The sequence below is a fragment of the Lutra lutra genome, chromosome 18 (genome assembly GCF_902655055.1).
Source record: "Lutra lutra chromosome 18, mLutLut1.2, whole genome shotgun sequence".
NCBI lineage: Eukaryota > Metazoa > Chordata > Mammalia > Carnivora > Mustelidae > Lutra > Lutra lutra.
In genome coordinates, this window is record NC_062295.1 from 17,018,404 (window position 1) to 17,035,214 (window position 16,811).

The following is a 16,811-nucleotide window of genomic DNA, read 5'->3' on the forward strand; positions in this document are numbered from 1 at the left end:
TAGGGTTAGCAAAAGATAGACTAATTGGTTAACCCTCAGCATTTGGGGTACCAGTCTGGGGGATACCATTGGCTCGTTTCAGCAGAGATGTGTAGTATAGCTGGTCAGCCAAGAGGTATATTTCAACTTCTTCTCTAAAACTAGCTCCACGTAGGAAATTTAAAACTAAGCTGTTGTGATTCAAAGCTCCTAATTGCCATTAAAAAAAAACACATTAAAAAACCCCCCATCCACCCCATCCTTAAATCAAATAGTGTATTAGAGCCCTAAGGGTAGAACTTTTAAAAGAAATCATAATTAAATAAAATGATCATGTTCTAGACTGCCCGTAAAATATATAAATATATATATATATATATATGTATATATATATATATATACACACCCCATTAGGTAGCCCACAGAAATGTATACAATCATCACTACCTGAAACAGGTTTCCACGGAATTATGGGAAATTCTTGATCCTTCCCTCCCTCAACACTCAGGACTGGCGCTCTGATGTGCTCACGCCCAAGACCTCCCTTCCTGGAGCATCCAAATGGGCACAGATCATGTTTTTTAAAGTTATATCTGAAATGTTTCATTTACTATGAACATTTTTAGCTTTAGAAGGAAGGTAAGTATCTTAATGGGGAATTCGCTAAGAAATGAATTTCATGCTCACGTTGTACAATACCTTCCACCTGGATTAGGTCATTATACTTAGAAAAAGGTAAATGTAGACAGGTCTTCAGCACATATGAATCCTGTAAGTCAGAGGCCAGCCAACTTCAAGGGCCAGGTATCAAATATTTTCAGGCTCTGTGAGCCAAATACTCTCTGAAAGGACTATACCACCATTACATTAGCACAAAAGCAGTCAAAGGCAGTTTGTTAACAAATTAGAGTGGCTCTGTCCCAATAAAACTTTATTTACAAAAATGGGCTAAGGGCTGGATCTGGCCAATGGGTATAGTTTGCTGCCCCCCGCTGAAAACCAAGGCCTAAACGAAAGGGGAGAGTCTGGATACAATGTACTGTGGAAGGGGGAAAGGTCTGAGCTGATTTCTCACTTACCCGTGACTATTTTGGAGGCAGTGGGAGCAGCGTTGGTGAGGGTGCCATCCCCAGCTGAGTGGGCACCAGGAGGATGTGGGGGTGGAGGCATGCTGGGTCGATTCCTCGGCTTTGGTACTGGTCTTGGTCTTGGTAAGGTTCCGGTGTGTGGCTGTGCCATCTCGGGATTACTCACCGCCTGGGTCTGAGAAGCTGGCAGGCTGGGGTTCTGTTTTCCTAAAGGTGGAGTACTGGGGGGCGTTGGAGTCTGGGGAGGGGTGTGAAGCGGCTGCTCAAGTCCAGGCTCACTGGGCAAAGCCACGGGAGCGGGCGGGCCTTGGCTACTCGGTTTGCTGTGCCCCAGCAGTGTGGCCTGCGTCGGGGGCTGCGGTGGTGGGTGATTGGGAGCTTGTATCGGGGACAGGCTGCTCGAGTACCTCCGGGGCGCAGAAGGCTGTGAGGTGGTACACGGTTGGCCAGGGGCCTGGCCCACATGCTGGGCGGGAGGAGAAGGGCTTCGCGTGGTTGGCTTTGGTGACAGGCTGGGTAGGTGCTGAGATGTTCCTGGAGAACTCTGGCCCCCAGGATGGCCAGGAGGTGGGTTTCCTGGCTTCGGGGGTGCAGGAGCAGGTTTTTTAACAGCTGAACAAAGGGGGAAAACATCTTTCAGTGAGTAAAGCCAGCACCGCCTTTATCAGGTGAATCTCACAACAGCTCACAACCCAGTGGAAGGATGTGAGCAGGAGGGCATTCACCTCTGTGGTCTGCCTCCTCCAAGGCCCTCGGCCCAGTCTAACCAGGAGAACAGCTGCTGACAAACGTGAATTGAGGACGTCCTTCAAAATGCCTGACTGGCCCTCCCTAAAAGCTGTCAAGGGCAAGAAAACACAAGGGAGGACAGAAACTGTCACAGCTCAGAGGAGACCCAGGAGAAGAGGCGGCTGCATGCACCGTGGCATCCTGGATGGGAGTGGGCCTGGGACAGAACATGGCCCCTGGTGGAACAACTGGTGAAATCTGAACAAAATATGGAGTTTTGTCCATAGTAAAGCGGAAGGGCTGGTTTCTGGGTGGTGATAAATGCACCTTGGGGACCTGGGTCATTAACAGTCAGAGAAGTGGGTAAGGGGCATTTGGGAACAACCAGCACTGCCTCTGCAACTTCTCTGGAAATCTAAAATTTGCTCAAACAAGAGGTTTACGGTTCAAAAAAAAAAAAGTACCTTATATACATACTGACCTTTAGATCTTTAAAGACCCATTGTTTATTTTTTTATTCTAAAAATTTTTAGTAATCTCTACACCCAATGTGGGGCTTGAACTCACGACTCTGAGATCAAGAGTTGTATGCTCTGCTGATGGAACCAGCCAGGGACCCCAAGGTCTGCCATTTGAAAAGCTTAATATGAAGAGAACTAAGTGAAGGGGGCCACCTCCCTAAATGGAATCGATACTCTAAGGCCACTGAGCTGCCCACTTGTCAGTGTCCTGCCCTCCCAAAGAATCGGGGAAAAGCAAGAGGAGCTAGAAGAGGGTGACCCCCAAGCATGACTGATCTGCCTATACATGCACCATGGCCCCTTGCCTTAAGCCGGCTTCTAGAGGGCTTAATTTTTTTTTTTAATAGCAGAAATTCTACCAATTCTGGAATCATTTGAATTAATAGGTATGCTCTGGATAGAAGTACAAGTAAGTCTGAAGAGTTGTCTTAGCTAGATTTCTCTAAGGAGTGATGAAGCAAACCACTACCCTCTCCATACCAGCTGAGATCGGCATCACTAAGGGGGCAAGGGGGCAAGGGGGCAGAATTTGGTACTGAGGAGGGTGAAATAAAAAACATGGAGACCTGGTTTTGGGCTGGGAGAGATGAGCGGAAAGGGGAGACGTTAGCATTTTTCAAATTATACTGAGATCCTACTAATCTTCCCAAAAAGCGATAGGGAAATTAAGGAGCATCACTTACCCCACATCACTAGTACCAAATTAGGCCCCTTACATAAACTGAAGTCCCATTTAAGTCTCACTTAAGTCCCATTAGCTCCCTGCAAGACAGGCATTGTTATACCCATATCATGGTAGAGAAAACTGAGGTTCAGAGAAGTCAAATATTTGTAAAAGATCACACAGCCAGTAACTGGCAGAACAGAGGCTCACAACCATGTTCTATGGACTCCTTGGACTCTTTCTCAGCCCCTTCCTCCTTCCTACACTGGCTGGCTCTCTGCTTATAGGGCTCAGAATTCAAGAATGAAAAGGGTATAAAGTCTGCTCTGCTGGCCTAGAACTTTTGACCCTGAACCCTGGAAGACCTTTTCCCACAGAAATAACTATGCAGCAGATGAAGAAAGCACTCTTTGGAATAGTAGCCATACTCTGGTTACCATAAGCAACTTAGAAAGAAAAATGTCTCGCTTTCTATTCTGAGTGGTATTAACTGTAAATTCACACTGAATAAAAGACCATTCCTGGCATGAAAGGGTGCCAAGGGAATGAGGAGAGGAGGCAGGGGGTGCCAGGGCCATGGGAGAATGGTGGATCTTGTCCAAGACAAAGCAACAAGGTAAAAAATTAAATTTAAAAATTTCAGATCAAGGGAAAAATGCCCTGAAAGAGAGTGATGTGACAGAAGACGACTCGGTGTCACGGAGATGGGGCTGGGCTTTAGTCAGAGTGGGACAACAGGGAGGGCTCACAGGGTGGGTAATCTCTGAGCTGTGACCTGAATGCTAAGGAGCCACGTATGGAACAGAGTAGAGAGCCCAGAAATCAGTCCATGCATATGCGGTCAGCTGATCTTGGACAGGGCACTGAGGATACACAATAGGGAAAGGATGGTTTCTTCAACAAGTGGTGCTGGGAAAAGTGGATATCCACAGGCAAAAGAATAAAACTGGACCCTTATCTTACACCATAAATAAGAGTCGACTCAAAATGGATTAAAGACGTAAACATAAGAGGGGCACCCGGTGGTTAAGCATATGCTTTCGGCTCAGGTCATGATCCTGGGGTCCTGGGACTGAGTCCTGCATTGGGCTCCCGGCTCAGCAGGGAGCCTGCTTCTCCCTCTCCCTTTGCCTGTCACTCCCTCTGCTTGTGCTTTCTCTCTCTGACAAACTTAAACAAAGAAAAAGGAAGAGGGAAATGAGCTCAGTGCTTCCCAGGAACAGAGAACAGACCAGCCATGCTGAAGCTTGGGGAGAGAGGGGCGTGATAAGTGCAGGGCCCAAAAGCAGGTCCCACCACACACGGGGGGGGGTCTGCACGGAAGCCACTCGAGGGAGAGTTTCAACAGAGAGAGGACACGATCTGCCATGTTTTAGCACAACCTCCCTAACTGCTGAGCAGAGGACGGTAGGGAGATGGATGGGAACGATTCAGATCACACAGCACTCAGGACCCAGAAAGCCCTGACCTCAATCTAGAGGTTACAGTGGCTGGCAGATCCGCAGAACCTGGCTAGACGGAGGCTGGGGTGGTTTCCAAGCAGAGGGCAGGGTTGGAATACCAGATTCCTGGAAAATTGGGAGCATTGTTTACAAGAAACAACTTTTTGTTTGTTAGGCTTTGTGGTTTAAACATATTCCTAAATGCCTGCCTTTCAGCTATTAGTTCATTTCTTTTTAATGATTTTGCTCTTCAATGACTGATTTTTCTGCTTGCCATTTTTTTTTTTTAAAGTAATCTCTACACCCAATGGGGGGCTTGAACTTGAGACTCCAAGATCAAGAGTCATGTGTTCCTCCGATGAATCCAGCCAGGTGCCCCTCTCCTTGCCATTTTGTGACAGACACGGAGATGCTCTCTCGGAAAGCCTTGCACCGTGAATCCCTGCGCTAACCCAAGGAAGTCTGCATGTCCCTCCGTAAGGGGAAGGAGTAAAGGTGGCTACTTACCTCGGCGCAGAGTGTGCGGGCTAGGGCCTGCGGAATTGTGCCCTGGGCCGACAGAGAGCTGATGGGAGCCAGCCGTGGTCTGGACCTGGTTCTGGCCAGTGGCCATCTGACTGCTGTTTCTCGCCGGGGCAGGAGCAGGTGCGGGGTCCTTGGGTTTTGGTGGACTACGGAGAGCAGAAGTCACGTTAGGTGTCAGGTACTCCCTGCGGAAGCCAGTCAGCGCGCTATCAAGACACTAGATTCCACCAGAGTTCACACCTCCACAGGCAAGGAGGGCATCAGGAATTTTCAATAATTTGCACTGGGTCTGCAAAGCCACTGTTTATTTGGGGCCACACAGAGCTAAATATTTTAGGACATTCACTGCCTCAATTGTCTTCTAGCTATTCAGCTGTTCGAATATCACGAGACACGCCATTTGATAGAGGCCAACGAGGAATTTCTAGTTTGCTTGTACTTAAATTGGGCAGTATTAAAAAAAAACATGAAAGGGCTTCTGGACTTCCAAAGAACGAGATATGACGCACACAGTGTACAAAACAAAGCAAAGCTGTGGCAAGATCCCAACAGTCTAAATTATAAAGTGCTTGGTTATTATCAATCATTTGCACTCTAGGAAAGAGTAACCCTTGAGACTCAGTGATGGCTCCCAGCCCGGAGCTGGTTAGCAGCAGGGTGGACAGAGATCAGAACAAGGGCCAATTCCCGGTTCAGAACTTCATACACTAAGCTTTACAGCTGCAGGGTCACCAAAGAGTGAACGGCCATTCGGGAAGGGTACACAAAAATACCCACAGGGCACAAAAAACAAAAGCAAATTGACGACTGACATTCCATTTGTCCTTCTGCAGGGCGTTTTAGTTACTGTCTTAAAGTATTTAGCCTTGATTAAGCAAACCGAAGACTACAGGTAAATGAAAAATGTTTGGGTCTGCAAATACTTGTTTTTTTTCCTTCAAACAAAGAAATTAGAGCTGAAACAAAGACGTGTGTGGAGCGGCAGTTTCGACAAGACAACATGGAGCTCAGGATGTGCCTAGGAAGCCTGGGGAGGTGGAAGCCTTCATGATTTTTAACCAAAATGTGAACTTCAGCTAATTCTGTGAGTAAAAAGGAGCTCAGGAATATATACGGCAACCTGAATTCGGCTGTGAGGCTGGAACGAGATTCTTATCTCCTAAGCAGCTGGCATCACACCCCACCAGGCACTCCCTCCCCATCCAGAGAAGCTTGATCCTTGTTCCATGCACTTATTTTACTTTATATGTGGTTATTTCATGCTTTCTAGATGGCCACAGTAGAGAAAAGGACCAGAAAAATCGGAGCACATACTCCATAGAAGGGCTCATCTTTTACAGCACTTCTCGTCCTGAACTATCTGGCATACCACCTAAAGTGGCCTCTGGTGGGGAAGTGAATTCAGGCAGATTAGATGAAAATCTCAAGTTCAAAGGCACTCTTCCTTAAAGCTGTACTTTGTACCCCATTCCAGGTGGCTAATCAAAAGGTTAAGCAACAAAAGGGCCTCTTAAGAAAGTACCATTATCATATTTTCTACCTTGTATTTGCCAATCAATTTGCCTGTAAGACTGAAAGCTAGGGGTGGGGGAAGTCTCAGTCACCAACTGTGCCTGGTACGGCACCCAGCACACAGTTACTCAGTAAATCTGATTGGACGGGTGGATGGGTGGATGGATGGATGGACGGATGGATAGACTGATGGATGGATGGGTGGACGAAGGGATGGATGGACAGATGGATGGATGGGTGGGTAGGTGGATGGATGGATAGATGGATGGGTGGGTGGGTGGGTGGGTGGACAGACGGACAGACGGATGGATGGATCGGTGGGTGGACAGATGGACAGATGGATGGATAGATGGGTGAGTGGGTGGATAGATGGACGGACAGATGGATGGGTGGGTGGACGGATGGACAGATGGATGGATGGGTGAGTGGGTGAACGGATGGACGGACAGATGGATGGATGGGTGGGTGGATGGATGGACAGACGGATGGATGGATGGGTGAATGGTGGATGGATGGACGGACAGATGGAGGGGTGGGTGGGTGGATGGATGGACAGACGGATGGATGGATGGGTGGGCAGATGGATGGACGGACGGAAGGATGGACAGATGGATGGGTGCGTGGGTGAATGAATGAATACCAGCAATGCTCTAATCTAAGTAACTCATTACATTCAAGTGTTAATTACTTAGTGTACAAGATGACAAAAGCAAATGGTAAATGAACACTGAATACATCAAACAGGGAAAAGAGGTTTATAATATAGCTAGCCACCTATTGGCTTCCAGCACCAAAGCAGGATGATAAAGAATGCAAACAAGTGTTGCTTCTTTTGGAAAACAGGAAAGAGAGCAAGCAATTTACAGTCTTTTTTCCCATCCTTTGCCAACCAGAAGAGGGAAGGCAGATCTGGTTTCACTCCACGCCGAGCAATTCTGTGGGCATGGAGGCAACGCCCGCAGGCCAGCACCTGCAAGAAGGCTGGGGCATTGAGCACCCACTGCCAGCAGAAGCTGGTCTTCTTACCTGTCGCCCGAGCTTGGCCCCTGCTCCAGTGTGCCCGCAGTGGAGGGGACCGTCCCACCCCCTGCGCTGCTTTCAGCCCTAGAGCTCTGGGGAGGGGGCTCTGGGCCTGCAGGAGCCAAGGTGCTGCCATCTGTGGGCGGGAGTGGTGGCTGGAAAGCTGGGGCTATGTGCTTTCTAGTTAGAGTGCCACCCCGCCGGTGGGCCTGGAAGTCCATAAGCTTCACACCAAAGCTACACAGAAAGAAGAAACAGTCAACACAGCATGCAAGCCAACTAGTGAGACAGAAGTCCATCACTCCACACGTGTTACAACCCGCGCCCGGCAAGAGCCACCCGACTTGCCCCGCATGCAGTGAGGCAGCAAGGACCAGATGAATGGTCATTGCTATTACTGAGGCAAGCAACTTGCCTTGGCTTTAACCTGAGCAAGCAACAGACCTGGTACTGATCAATGTCCTGTCTCGGTTCAGGTGTGAACAGCTGAAAGTCCGTGGACAGGCCTCGTATGGAGTGGGTGACATCACGTCAGCGTGCCCACCCGCCTACCACCCAGTGGCATCCTCACTTCCATGTGTTTGGTGGACAGGGTGGCAGCCGAGGGCAGCATCAGGACTTCACACCACACTGCCTCCTCGGCTGAGGTGTACGAGCACTAGTGTGGGTGCATGTGAAGAATAGATCTGAGAGGATTCATGATCCCGGGAAAAAAAATCACTGCCTTTGGGAAGGAGATGGTGGTTGGAAGACGGGGAGAAGGAAGATTCATCACTTTTCATGTAAGTGAACTTATGTGATGGAGGAACTCTCAGGCTTTTCAGTTTGAAAAATAAACACGTGTGGCTCCCTGAGCTCGCGTGTGCTGGGTCAGTTGGCAGGAAGAACCTACCCCGGGAGATAACCGAGAATTGCATATGCCAACCACGGCCACGATGCTGCATTTTGTGACTTCAAATACATGAAGGCTAACTGTGCGGTGGCCCATGTGTCATCAGGAAGCAGGACCTACTGTGTGACTGGGGCTTCAGAGAAGTAAAACTTCTGCACATAAGAAATGTAGGTTTCAGAGGGACAGATGGGAACGTAAAGTATTGGCCTTTGCCCGGACAAAACAACAACAACAAAGCAAAAGGAAACAAAAAAATCAAAGCTCACTATAAGTTCGGGCAATGAAAAGAAACTATGAAATTTAGTTGTGAATCTGTTTACTGGTTTAGTTGTAAAACTGTGTCGGGTGACGTTATTCCGTGTGTGTGCGCAAAGCACGTCACTCCAAAGGCCTAACTTGACCTTTCAGGTGAATACAGTGGCATTTCATCATATGGACTTAATGGTTGGCCTCTGCAGGCACAAAACATAAACAGCCTCATTAAGCATTGAAAATCCCACTAAACTCGCCTGTGGAGCATAGAAGAGAGACTGACGTCTCTCACTAATGCCAATGCAGCCGTCTTTTTTCTCCCACGGTCAGCAAATAGAGAAGTACCTCCAGCTGAACACCAAATTCAGCAGCTGGCTTCCACGAAGGGCCAAGTTATACCCAAAATAGGTCTCTTTAAACACCACATCCGACAACTCACTGTGTGAGGTGGGTTATTCTCCCATCTGTCCACAACATTTAAATTTCCTCCCACTTTTCCTCTCCTTTTTCCCCATCAAGTACATTTAAGTGACTTCGTAGCATGCGTATGATGCTTATCACAGACCAGGTGAAGCTTGGACGCATATGGAACAGATGTGTACTGACAAGCTACGTGTCTGCCTTGGGGGGTCACGTTTAATGTTTGGAATGAACTAGAGCGGAATTCCTGAAATATCTGGACCTAACAGTCATGGTTACACCGTGGGCCACTCTCATACTACAGGTCCATTGAGGCAGTACTAGATCTCGAGGGTTTAATAATTCTTCTACATGACATCTGCTGCTGGAGGAAAGTGAACAGCTATGAACACACCTCTCCTTCTTCACCAAGTCCCCTTCCATGACCGCCATGCTGGCAGGTCGCTTTCTCTCGAGGGTCCCTGAGTCAGAGTCATTTCCAGTGTGAGATGAGTGATTGGAATTTGGGGTGACGAGAGGCACAAATGCTTCCGATACGTTAAATTCCACCTCTGCAAGGAGAAAAAGAAACGAATGTGAAGGTACACCTTAGAGACAATGCAGGTGTGGTGCAGACCACTGAAATAAGGCGAGTATCACACTGAAGTGAGTATCGCAATAGTGTGATGATAAAGCAAATATCACGATGAAATGAACAATCCAGTAAAGTGAGTATCACAATAAAGCAAGTGAAATGGCTCTTCTGGTCCCCCAGTGCACATCAAAGTTATGTGTGTACTAATGCTGTCAAGAGCTATTTGGTCTACAAACACAGGGCACATACCTTAATTAAAAAATACTTTATTGCTAAGAAAGGCTAACCATCATCTGAACTTCCAACGAGTTATAAACACTGATCGCAGATCACTATAACCAATATAATGAGAATGGAAAAAGTTGGAAATACTGCAAGAATTACCTAAATGGGACAGAGACATGAAATGAGCAAATGCTATTGGAAAAATGGCAGCAAAGGTGGGGCTGCCACCAACCTTCAACTTGTAAAATAATGCAACATCTAGGCAGCGTGGTAAAGTGAAGCGCCATGAAACGAGGTCAGCCAGCACATAAGGTGTACAGCATATGGGCACACGAGGCTTAAAAATTACCCCCAGCCCTCCCTGTTTCACAAGTGCAACCCCCTGCCCCCTCATCTTCTCAATGGTTTGCCAAGCCAGGGGGAGGAGGTAAATTGAGATAAGGACAGGGTATGATTCAGAATATAAGTTACACAATTCCTCTGCTTTCTTCTTTGTAAAAAAAAAATTTAAAAAAAAATTTAAAAAAATCATGGAATATGGAAGAGGACAATAAGCATGGATTACTTAAAAAAAGAAAGGTATTTACAGTTTGATATAAAATGCAAATAAAAGGCAACAGCAACTCCATACTGCCTAGAGCAGTTTTTCTAAGACTTGTTTTCCCAAAGAAATCTTGGGCAAAATGCCAGTTTTCATCGATGCGTCATGTACTTGTTGAGAACCTCCATGAATGAGGCGTGATTCTCAATGGTGAGGAGACCCTGGGAAAGGAGAAACGAGCTCACCCTGGTGTCACGGGAGGTGACAGCGGGGCCACTCTGGGCAAAGTACGGGGCAGGAGGTCTGGACTCACAAAGCTTGCCCTAACAGTGTCCCCGAAGGGGTTCATGGAACCTCTGAAGATCCCAGGACTACAACAAATATAGTTTGAAAACCTGTCACCATTGCCTGAAATCCTCTTTCTCTGACACAGTCAACTCCCACCTTCACAAAACGGCTCCAATCAACCTATTCAGCTTCATCTTCCACCTTTACAAAAACCCGGCTCTCTGGCCACAGGAGCAAAAAGCCGTCTTCCAAGTGGAAAACTGCATATCTGGTGTCACCCCTTCTAGAAAGCGGTCCTGGTTCTTTGTGCCCAACATCCGAGTTTGTATAGCCATCCACCCTTCCTTCTAACACATGGGATAGTGTCTGCTTCTTCTCAGAGGGCAGACAGCATATCTCACCAGCAGGCATGGCGCCGGGGGTACTAAGTACACACTGGCTGAGTGGACACCCCCGGGGTGAAGTGAAACAAAGAGAAATGCAAAATACTGTGGATGCCAGGATGTCAAAGATGGACGCGAGGGGGTCTAAAAATAAATGTGAGCCAGTCACGGAATCGCGAAGGGGTTACTGAAGCATTTTCTTCTTTAAAGAATTTTTTATGCCATCATTATGCTATTTGGGCAATCCGTGAAGTTGAAAAGTTACGTTACCTTCAGGGAAGAACCAGTCAGCATGCTGGATAATGGGCTCGATGACTGCAACCACGTGGACAGAGGTGGCCGCTGCCATTTCAGCCAGAGTTCTGCGAAGGACATTCACAGTTAGACCGCTTTCCGCAGACAGCCTCTAATTTCTGCAGGTTGTGTCAGAGCAATTTAATTATTTTTTTTTTGAAGATTATTTATTTATTTGAGAGAGAGCGAGCGAGCACTTATGAGTGGGAGGGGTAGAGGGTGGGAGAATCTCAACCAGATACCTTGCCAAGCTGGAGCCCGACACGGGGTTTGATCCCAGGACCTGGAGATCGTGACCTGAGCCGAAGCCAAGACTCCAACGCTTAACTGACTGTGCCACCCAGGTGCCCCCAATTTAGATACTTTAAACAAGAAAATATTTATGCACAAATGCAAAAACTAAATCCATGGGGCTCTGGCCTCAGAGTGTGGCAGTGACACCTCAGGAGGAAAAATCGCCCTGACTCGGCTGTCACTCCCTAGTCTGCATGCGCTCGCTGGGTTAATGGTGTGTCCAAATGCTGATTTTATGTTGGTGTGGAACAGGGTTGCAAACAGGCATTTTCCCACTGGAGCAGCGTTGCCCAAGGTAGTCATCTCATATGACCCAAGACACCACCGACAACTTTGCCCACAATATAAGCGAGAGTGTGCGCTGTTTCGGTGTGGACGTTACATCGGAGAACCTGAGCCCCATGTTTATACAAACTACTAATTAAGGCTGTCACATAAGGCTGTGGACTGGTCCCAAGATGCAGGTTTGGAAGTTGAGGGTGTGAATGCCAAGGTTCAAAAGGAAGAAAACAGGTAAGAATCGTTATCGATGTGTGTCAAGGAGCTCATGTTCCAGTTCAGAGTCAGAATATCACAGAAGCCAAAAAGCTGCAAAGGCCTGACATTTAGGGAGCGCCCAACCTTGGGGGTCACAGGAGCATGAGGAAGGTTCAGGACACAGACTGTGGGTCCCGCCACTTCCCTGCTGTGCAACTTTAAGCAAGTTCCTTGGCCTCACCTGTAAAAATGAGGACAGAAGCACCTACTTCAAAAAGGTTACTTGTGAGGATTAAAGGAGGTCATTATAATGCCACCAGAGTAAATACCAATGTTGGTGATTTCCCAGGAGCTCTCTACCTGGGCTCCCAGACCCCTCCTTTCTATTCAATCTGCATTTCTCGAAGCCAACAAAAAAGAGAACACAGGCAGGGGGCAGGAGCAATGAAAGAGAGAAAAGCAGACTCCCTACTGAGCAGGGAGTCCGACGTGGGACTTGATCCCAGGACCCCAGGATCATGACCTGAGCCAAAAGCAGATGCTTAACCTACTGAGCTGCCCAGGCGTCCGCAAATTATCTTTTTTTTTTTTTAAAGATTGTATTTATTTATCTGACAGACAGAGATCACAAGTTGGCAGAGAGGCAGGCAGAGAGAGAGGAGAAAGCAGGCTCCCCGCTGAGCAGAGAGCCCGATGCGGGGCTTGATCCCAGGACCCTGAGATCACGACCCGAGCCGAAGGCAGAGGATTTAACACACTGAGCCACCCAGGCGCCCCCTCAAATTATCTTTTTTTTTTTTTTTTAAAGATTTTATTTATTTATTTGACAGAGAGAAATCACAAGTAGGCAGAAAGGCAGGCAGAGAGAGAGGAGGAAGCAGGCTCCCTGCTGAGCAGAAAGCCCGATGTGGGGCTTGAACCCAGGACCTGGGATCATGACCTGAGCCGAAGGCAGCGGCTTAACCCACTGAGCCACCCAGGCGCCCCTCAAATTATCTTTTTAAATACAGTTTGATCAACTCATTCTTCTGCTTAGAAACCTTGATGCCGGGCACCTGGGTGGCTTAGTTGGTTGAGCCTTCCGCTAGGTCGTGATCCTAAAGTCCTGGGATTGAGTCCCACATCAGGCTCCCTGCTCGGCAGGGAGTCTGCTTCTCCTGCTAACCGCTCTTCTCTCATGCTCTCTCTCGTTCTCTCCCAAATAAATAAAATCTTAAAAAAAAAAAAAAAGAAAAAGAAAGAAAGAAAAAAAGAAACCGTGATGCCTCCCTGACCATTTATGACCCAATATAAGTTCCAAAACCTCCACCAGATACATAAGGCCCTTCAGAACCTGGCTCAGTCTTCATATTCCTCGGGCACAGTCTCCTGGCCCCAGTGCTCGGGTCAAACAAGACCATGTGACACCACCCCCACCACCAGGCCCTTTCACACACACAATGCCTTTGCTCATTTGGGCCGCACCTGCAGGAAGCTATTCGTTCATCCAAGTACAACCCAAGTGCCTTTTCCTCTGCAGGGCTCTCCCTGCACTTCTCACCCTGAGCTGTGCTCCTCTGATATGCACTGTGGCCGTCGTGCTTTATAACGTCTATGGCAGCCCCGGTGCCATGGCCATTCAGCTGCCTGCCTGCCCAACAGCAGGGCCCTCTGAGGCCTGCACGCATGACCTGCCTCTGGGACGGGACCCAGCTCACAATAGTGTTCTGAGAATGTTGGCTATATGGAGAGACCAAGCTCATAAGCGCAAGTCTGGAAGTGAATCTTACCCTAGAACGGGGTCTATCCCCCTGCGGCACAAAGACAAGATTAAAATACCGTGATATGGAAAGAGGTCACTTACCCTTCAGTTTTGGCCCATAATAAGTTAGGGCCTAACACAATTGCAATGTTGCTGGGAGTCATTTTATTGACGTCGCTGGTCTGAGCAAGCTTTGCAAGGAACTTGATTAAATACCTGGGGGAGAAAAGAGAAAGGAAAATATTTGCAGGAACAGCATCCTCCAGCCCTGGTTTGCTCAGGTGCTAAGTGCAGAGTGGAGTCGAATCAGAGTCTGGCTCAGGTTCTGTATCTTACAAAGTCCTGTGCTCTCTGTTTCAGATGACAGACTCCGTTAGGGCTTGGAAGAGGAAAACAGCTTACAAGAAGACCTCCACGATTCAATCCCTATTTGCTGTGTACTTTCCACCATTTCTCCTTTATGCCCTATCTATCAACCCCTCAGTAAATTACAATCTGGTTAACAGTGAGCTTGATATGTTTTAATGTAGATGTGAAAAGATACAAGTAGAGAGAGGGACATTACTTAGACGAAGCTGTATTTGAAAATATCTTATGTGGTATTTATGAAAATTTCCAATTTATCATATAGTTACAGTCTCCCCTATACAAGCACAGCACTATAAAAACAAAATATTAAGAATAACCTCACTATCTATTAATAGGGGGCTGATTAAATAAATTAAGATATATCCATACATCTTAGTTTAGTGGTAGAACCCAGGACTGAAATTAAAGGTCAGGTAACATGCCACAAATTTCACTGGTAGAATATCTGTCATTTTGGACCAAGTCCTCCTCTACCATTTTATTTGGTTTTCAATACTGTGGGCTACCTTTTATCCTTCTTCTCCTTACACTTCTTCAAAGTCATATTTTAGGTCAAAGTGGAAGTGCATCTTACCCTAGAACGGGGTCAAAAGGAAATTGGAGACGAAATTCTAGAAATGTATTCCACGGTAAATTCTCTTAGAAACAGTTATTCCACAAAGCAATATGCAATTTCCAGTTCTAGACATTTCATCTAATAGGATGATTTATGCTCTATTCAAAATAAATTCTATAGCATATATAGAAGCAACTGCAGAAAATAGAATTGTTGATTAATTTTTGCCTTTTACATACTGGACTATCTATCTATCTATTTATTTATTTATTTATTTTGTAATTTATTTAAGTAAGCTCTACACCCAATGTACAGCTTGAGCTCATGACTCTGAGATCAAAGAGTTGTGGGCTCTACTGACTGAGCTGGGTCCAAATCCAACACACAGTCAAGCCAACTTTCCATGAGAACTTTCTCCTAGTAGCTGGAGGGGTAAACTGACCAGGGGACTTAGCTGTCAATGCAGACCTGATGCAGATACGTCACACAGTGATATGCTTCACAATAACATATATCAAATCCCACTGCCAGCAACCCCCAGTTCCTCTCCGAAGCACTTGCTCGGTGTGCTTGGACCGAGTGACCTCTGCTGCAGATGGCACCTTTCTTCACTCCAAAGTCACTGTGGCTTGCTGGCTTAATTTGCAGGATGCCAGTCATACATACCTAAAGTTAACAAAATTTTGTGGTGGCAACTTTTGACATGTTCTCCACAAATCCTGAAGCTTTTTGTCTTGATCCTGCACACTGAGGAAAAAAAAAAAAAAAGCAACCTGTATTCATAACCCTTCATTAGGACACATCATTAGCAACCCCTGGGTTAATAACAGGCTATGTGAACAGCGATGCCCTCGATGACAGAGAAAAACCACAGCTGGAAAACAGGACGGGTTTGGAAATGAATACATATGGAGTCAAATACTTCACTCTGAGCCATGAGTTAGCCTCGCCAAGACTCGGTCTCCTGATCTGCCCACCTGCAGATAAGAATGTTGATTCTGCCCAGTGACGGGGAGGTTCTAGAGGTATAACCCACAAAACCATCTGCGCCCACGCCCGGCACACAGGAGACAAGACACCGCTGAAAACTCTATCCCAGAAGGTGCCTATCTCCACGAGCAGCTTCCTGGAGCCCAGATTTCTTGCTGGCCCAGCCATAGGGGGGCTGGCTGAGCTCCCAGGCACCCAAACCCCCACGCCTCTTCCTGCCCTTAACTCTGCCCAGAGGCTCCAGGCCTAGCAGCCCTGTCCTGTTGTAAAGCAGTCACAGGAGCTCTTCCACTCTATGGTTTCCATGTGCAAACTTCCATCGACACAAAAGAAGGCTGGAGAGGGTGTTAGCAGTCGCCCACACAATGTACCTTTGGACCTAAAATGTCCTCCACAACTGGAACAATCTGGACTGGGGGGTAGCGGATAAATGTAATTATACGTTAAAGGCTAGTCATCGTGTCACTGGGATGCTCACCTTTCTCACATATGGAGGATCCATACACCCAAAAACAGATACCTGCTTCAAAAAGTGTATTTTTTCATGGGAACCGTGTTGGGAGTCTTGGAACCGAGAGAAGACTCAGGCGCAAGAGGAGTGGAGCAGACTACCCAACAGAGAAGACCCCAGAACGCTCTCCTACTCGACATTGCTGTTGGGGCCCATTTATTCAGTCCCACAAAAATGGACATTTACAATAGGCTGGGCCACACGCAGGTTCCAAGGATATGACCGTGACTATGAACTTACTCTGATATTTTATTTTATTTTATTTTATTTTATTTTATTTTATTTTATTTTATTTTAATTTGTCAGAGAAAGAGAGAGAGAGAGAGAGCACAAGCAGAGGAAGCAGCAGGCAGAGGGAGAAGCAGGCTCCACGCCAAGCAAGGAGCCCAATGTGGGACTCGATCCCAGGACGCTGGGATCATGACCTGAGCTGAAGGCAGCTGCTTAACCAACTGAGCCACCCAGGCGTCCCTGAATTTTTCTTTTTTAAAGATTTTATTTATTTACTTGTCAGATTTTATTTA

General features: G+C 47.0%; 1 protein-coding gene across 8 annotated transcripts in view; it reads right to left on the reverse strand.

Annotated features, from left to right (window-relative positions):
• Positions 1-16,811, reverse strand: part of ARHGAP17 (Rho GTPase activating protein 17) — an 84,915-nt gene that overhangs the window by 6,975 nt on the left and 61,129 nt on the right. For 6 of the 8 annotated variants that reach the window (XR_007124368.1, XM_047713305.1, XM_047713304.1 and 3 more), the window contains exons 13-19: positions 15,453-15,533; positions 13,964-14,077; positions 11,326-11,417; positions 9,439-9,595; positions 7,487-7,717; positions 4,931-5,094; positions 1,059-1,679 (exon numbers count right to left, since the gene is read on the reverse strand). Coding sequence is in view for 7 of the 8 variants with exons in the window: in XM_047713305.1 (XP_047569261.1) it covers positions 1,059-1,679; positions 4,931-5,094; positions 7,487-7,717; positions 9,439-9,595; positions 11,326-11,417; positions 13,964-14,077; positions 15,453-15,533 (1,460 nt within the window). In the remaining variant the exon portion in view is untranslated. The remainder of the gene's footprint in view (positions 1-1,058; positions 1,680-4,930; positions 5,095-7,486; positions 7,718-9,438; positions 9,596-11,325; positions 11,418-13,963; positions 14,078-15,452; positions 15,534-16,811) is intronic. The other 2 variants (XM_047713311.1, XM_047713309.1) reach the window with 1 other exon arrangement.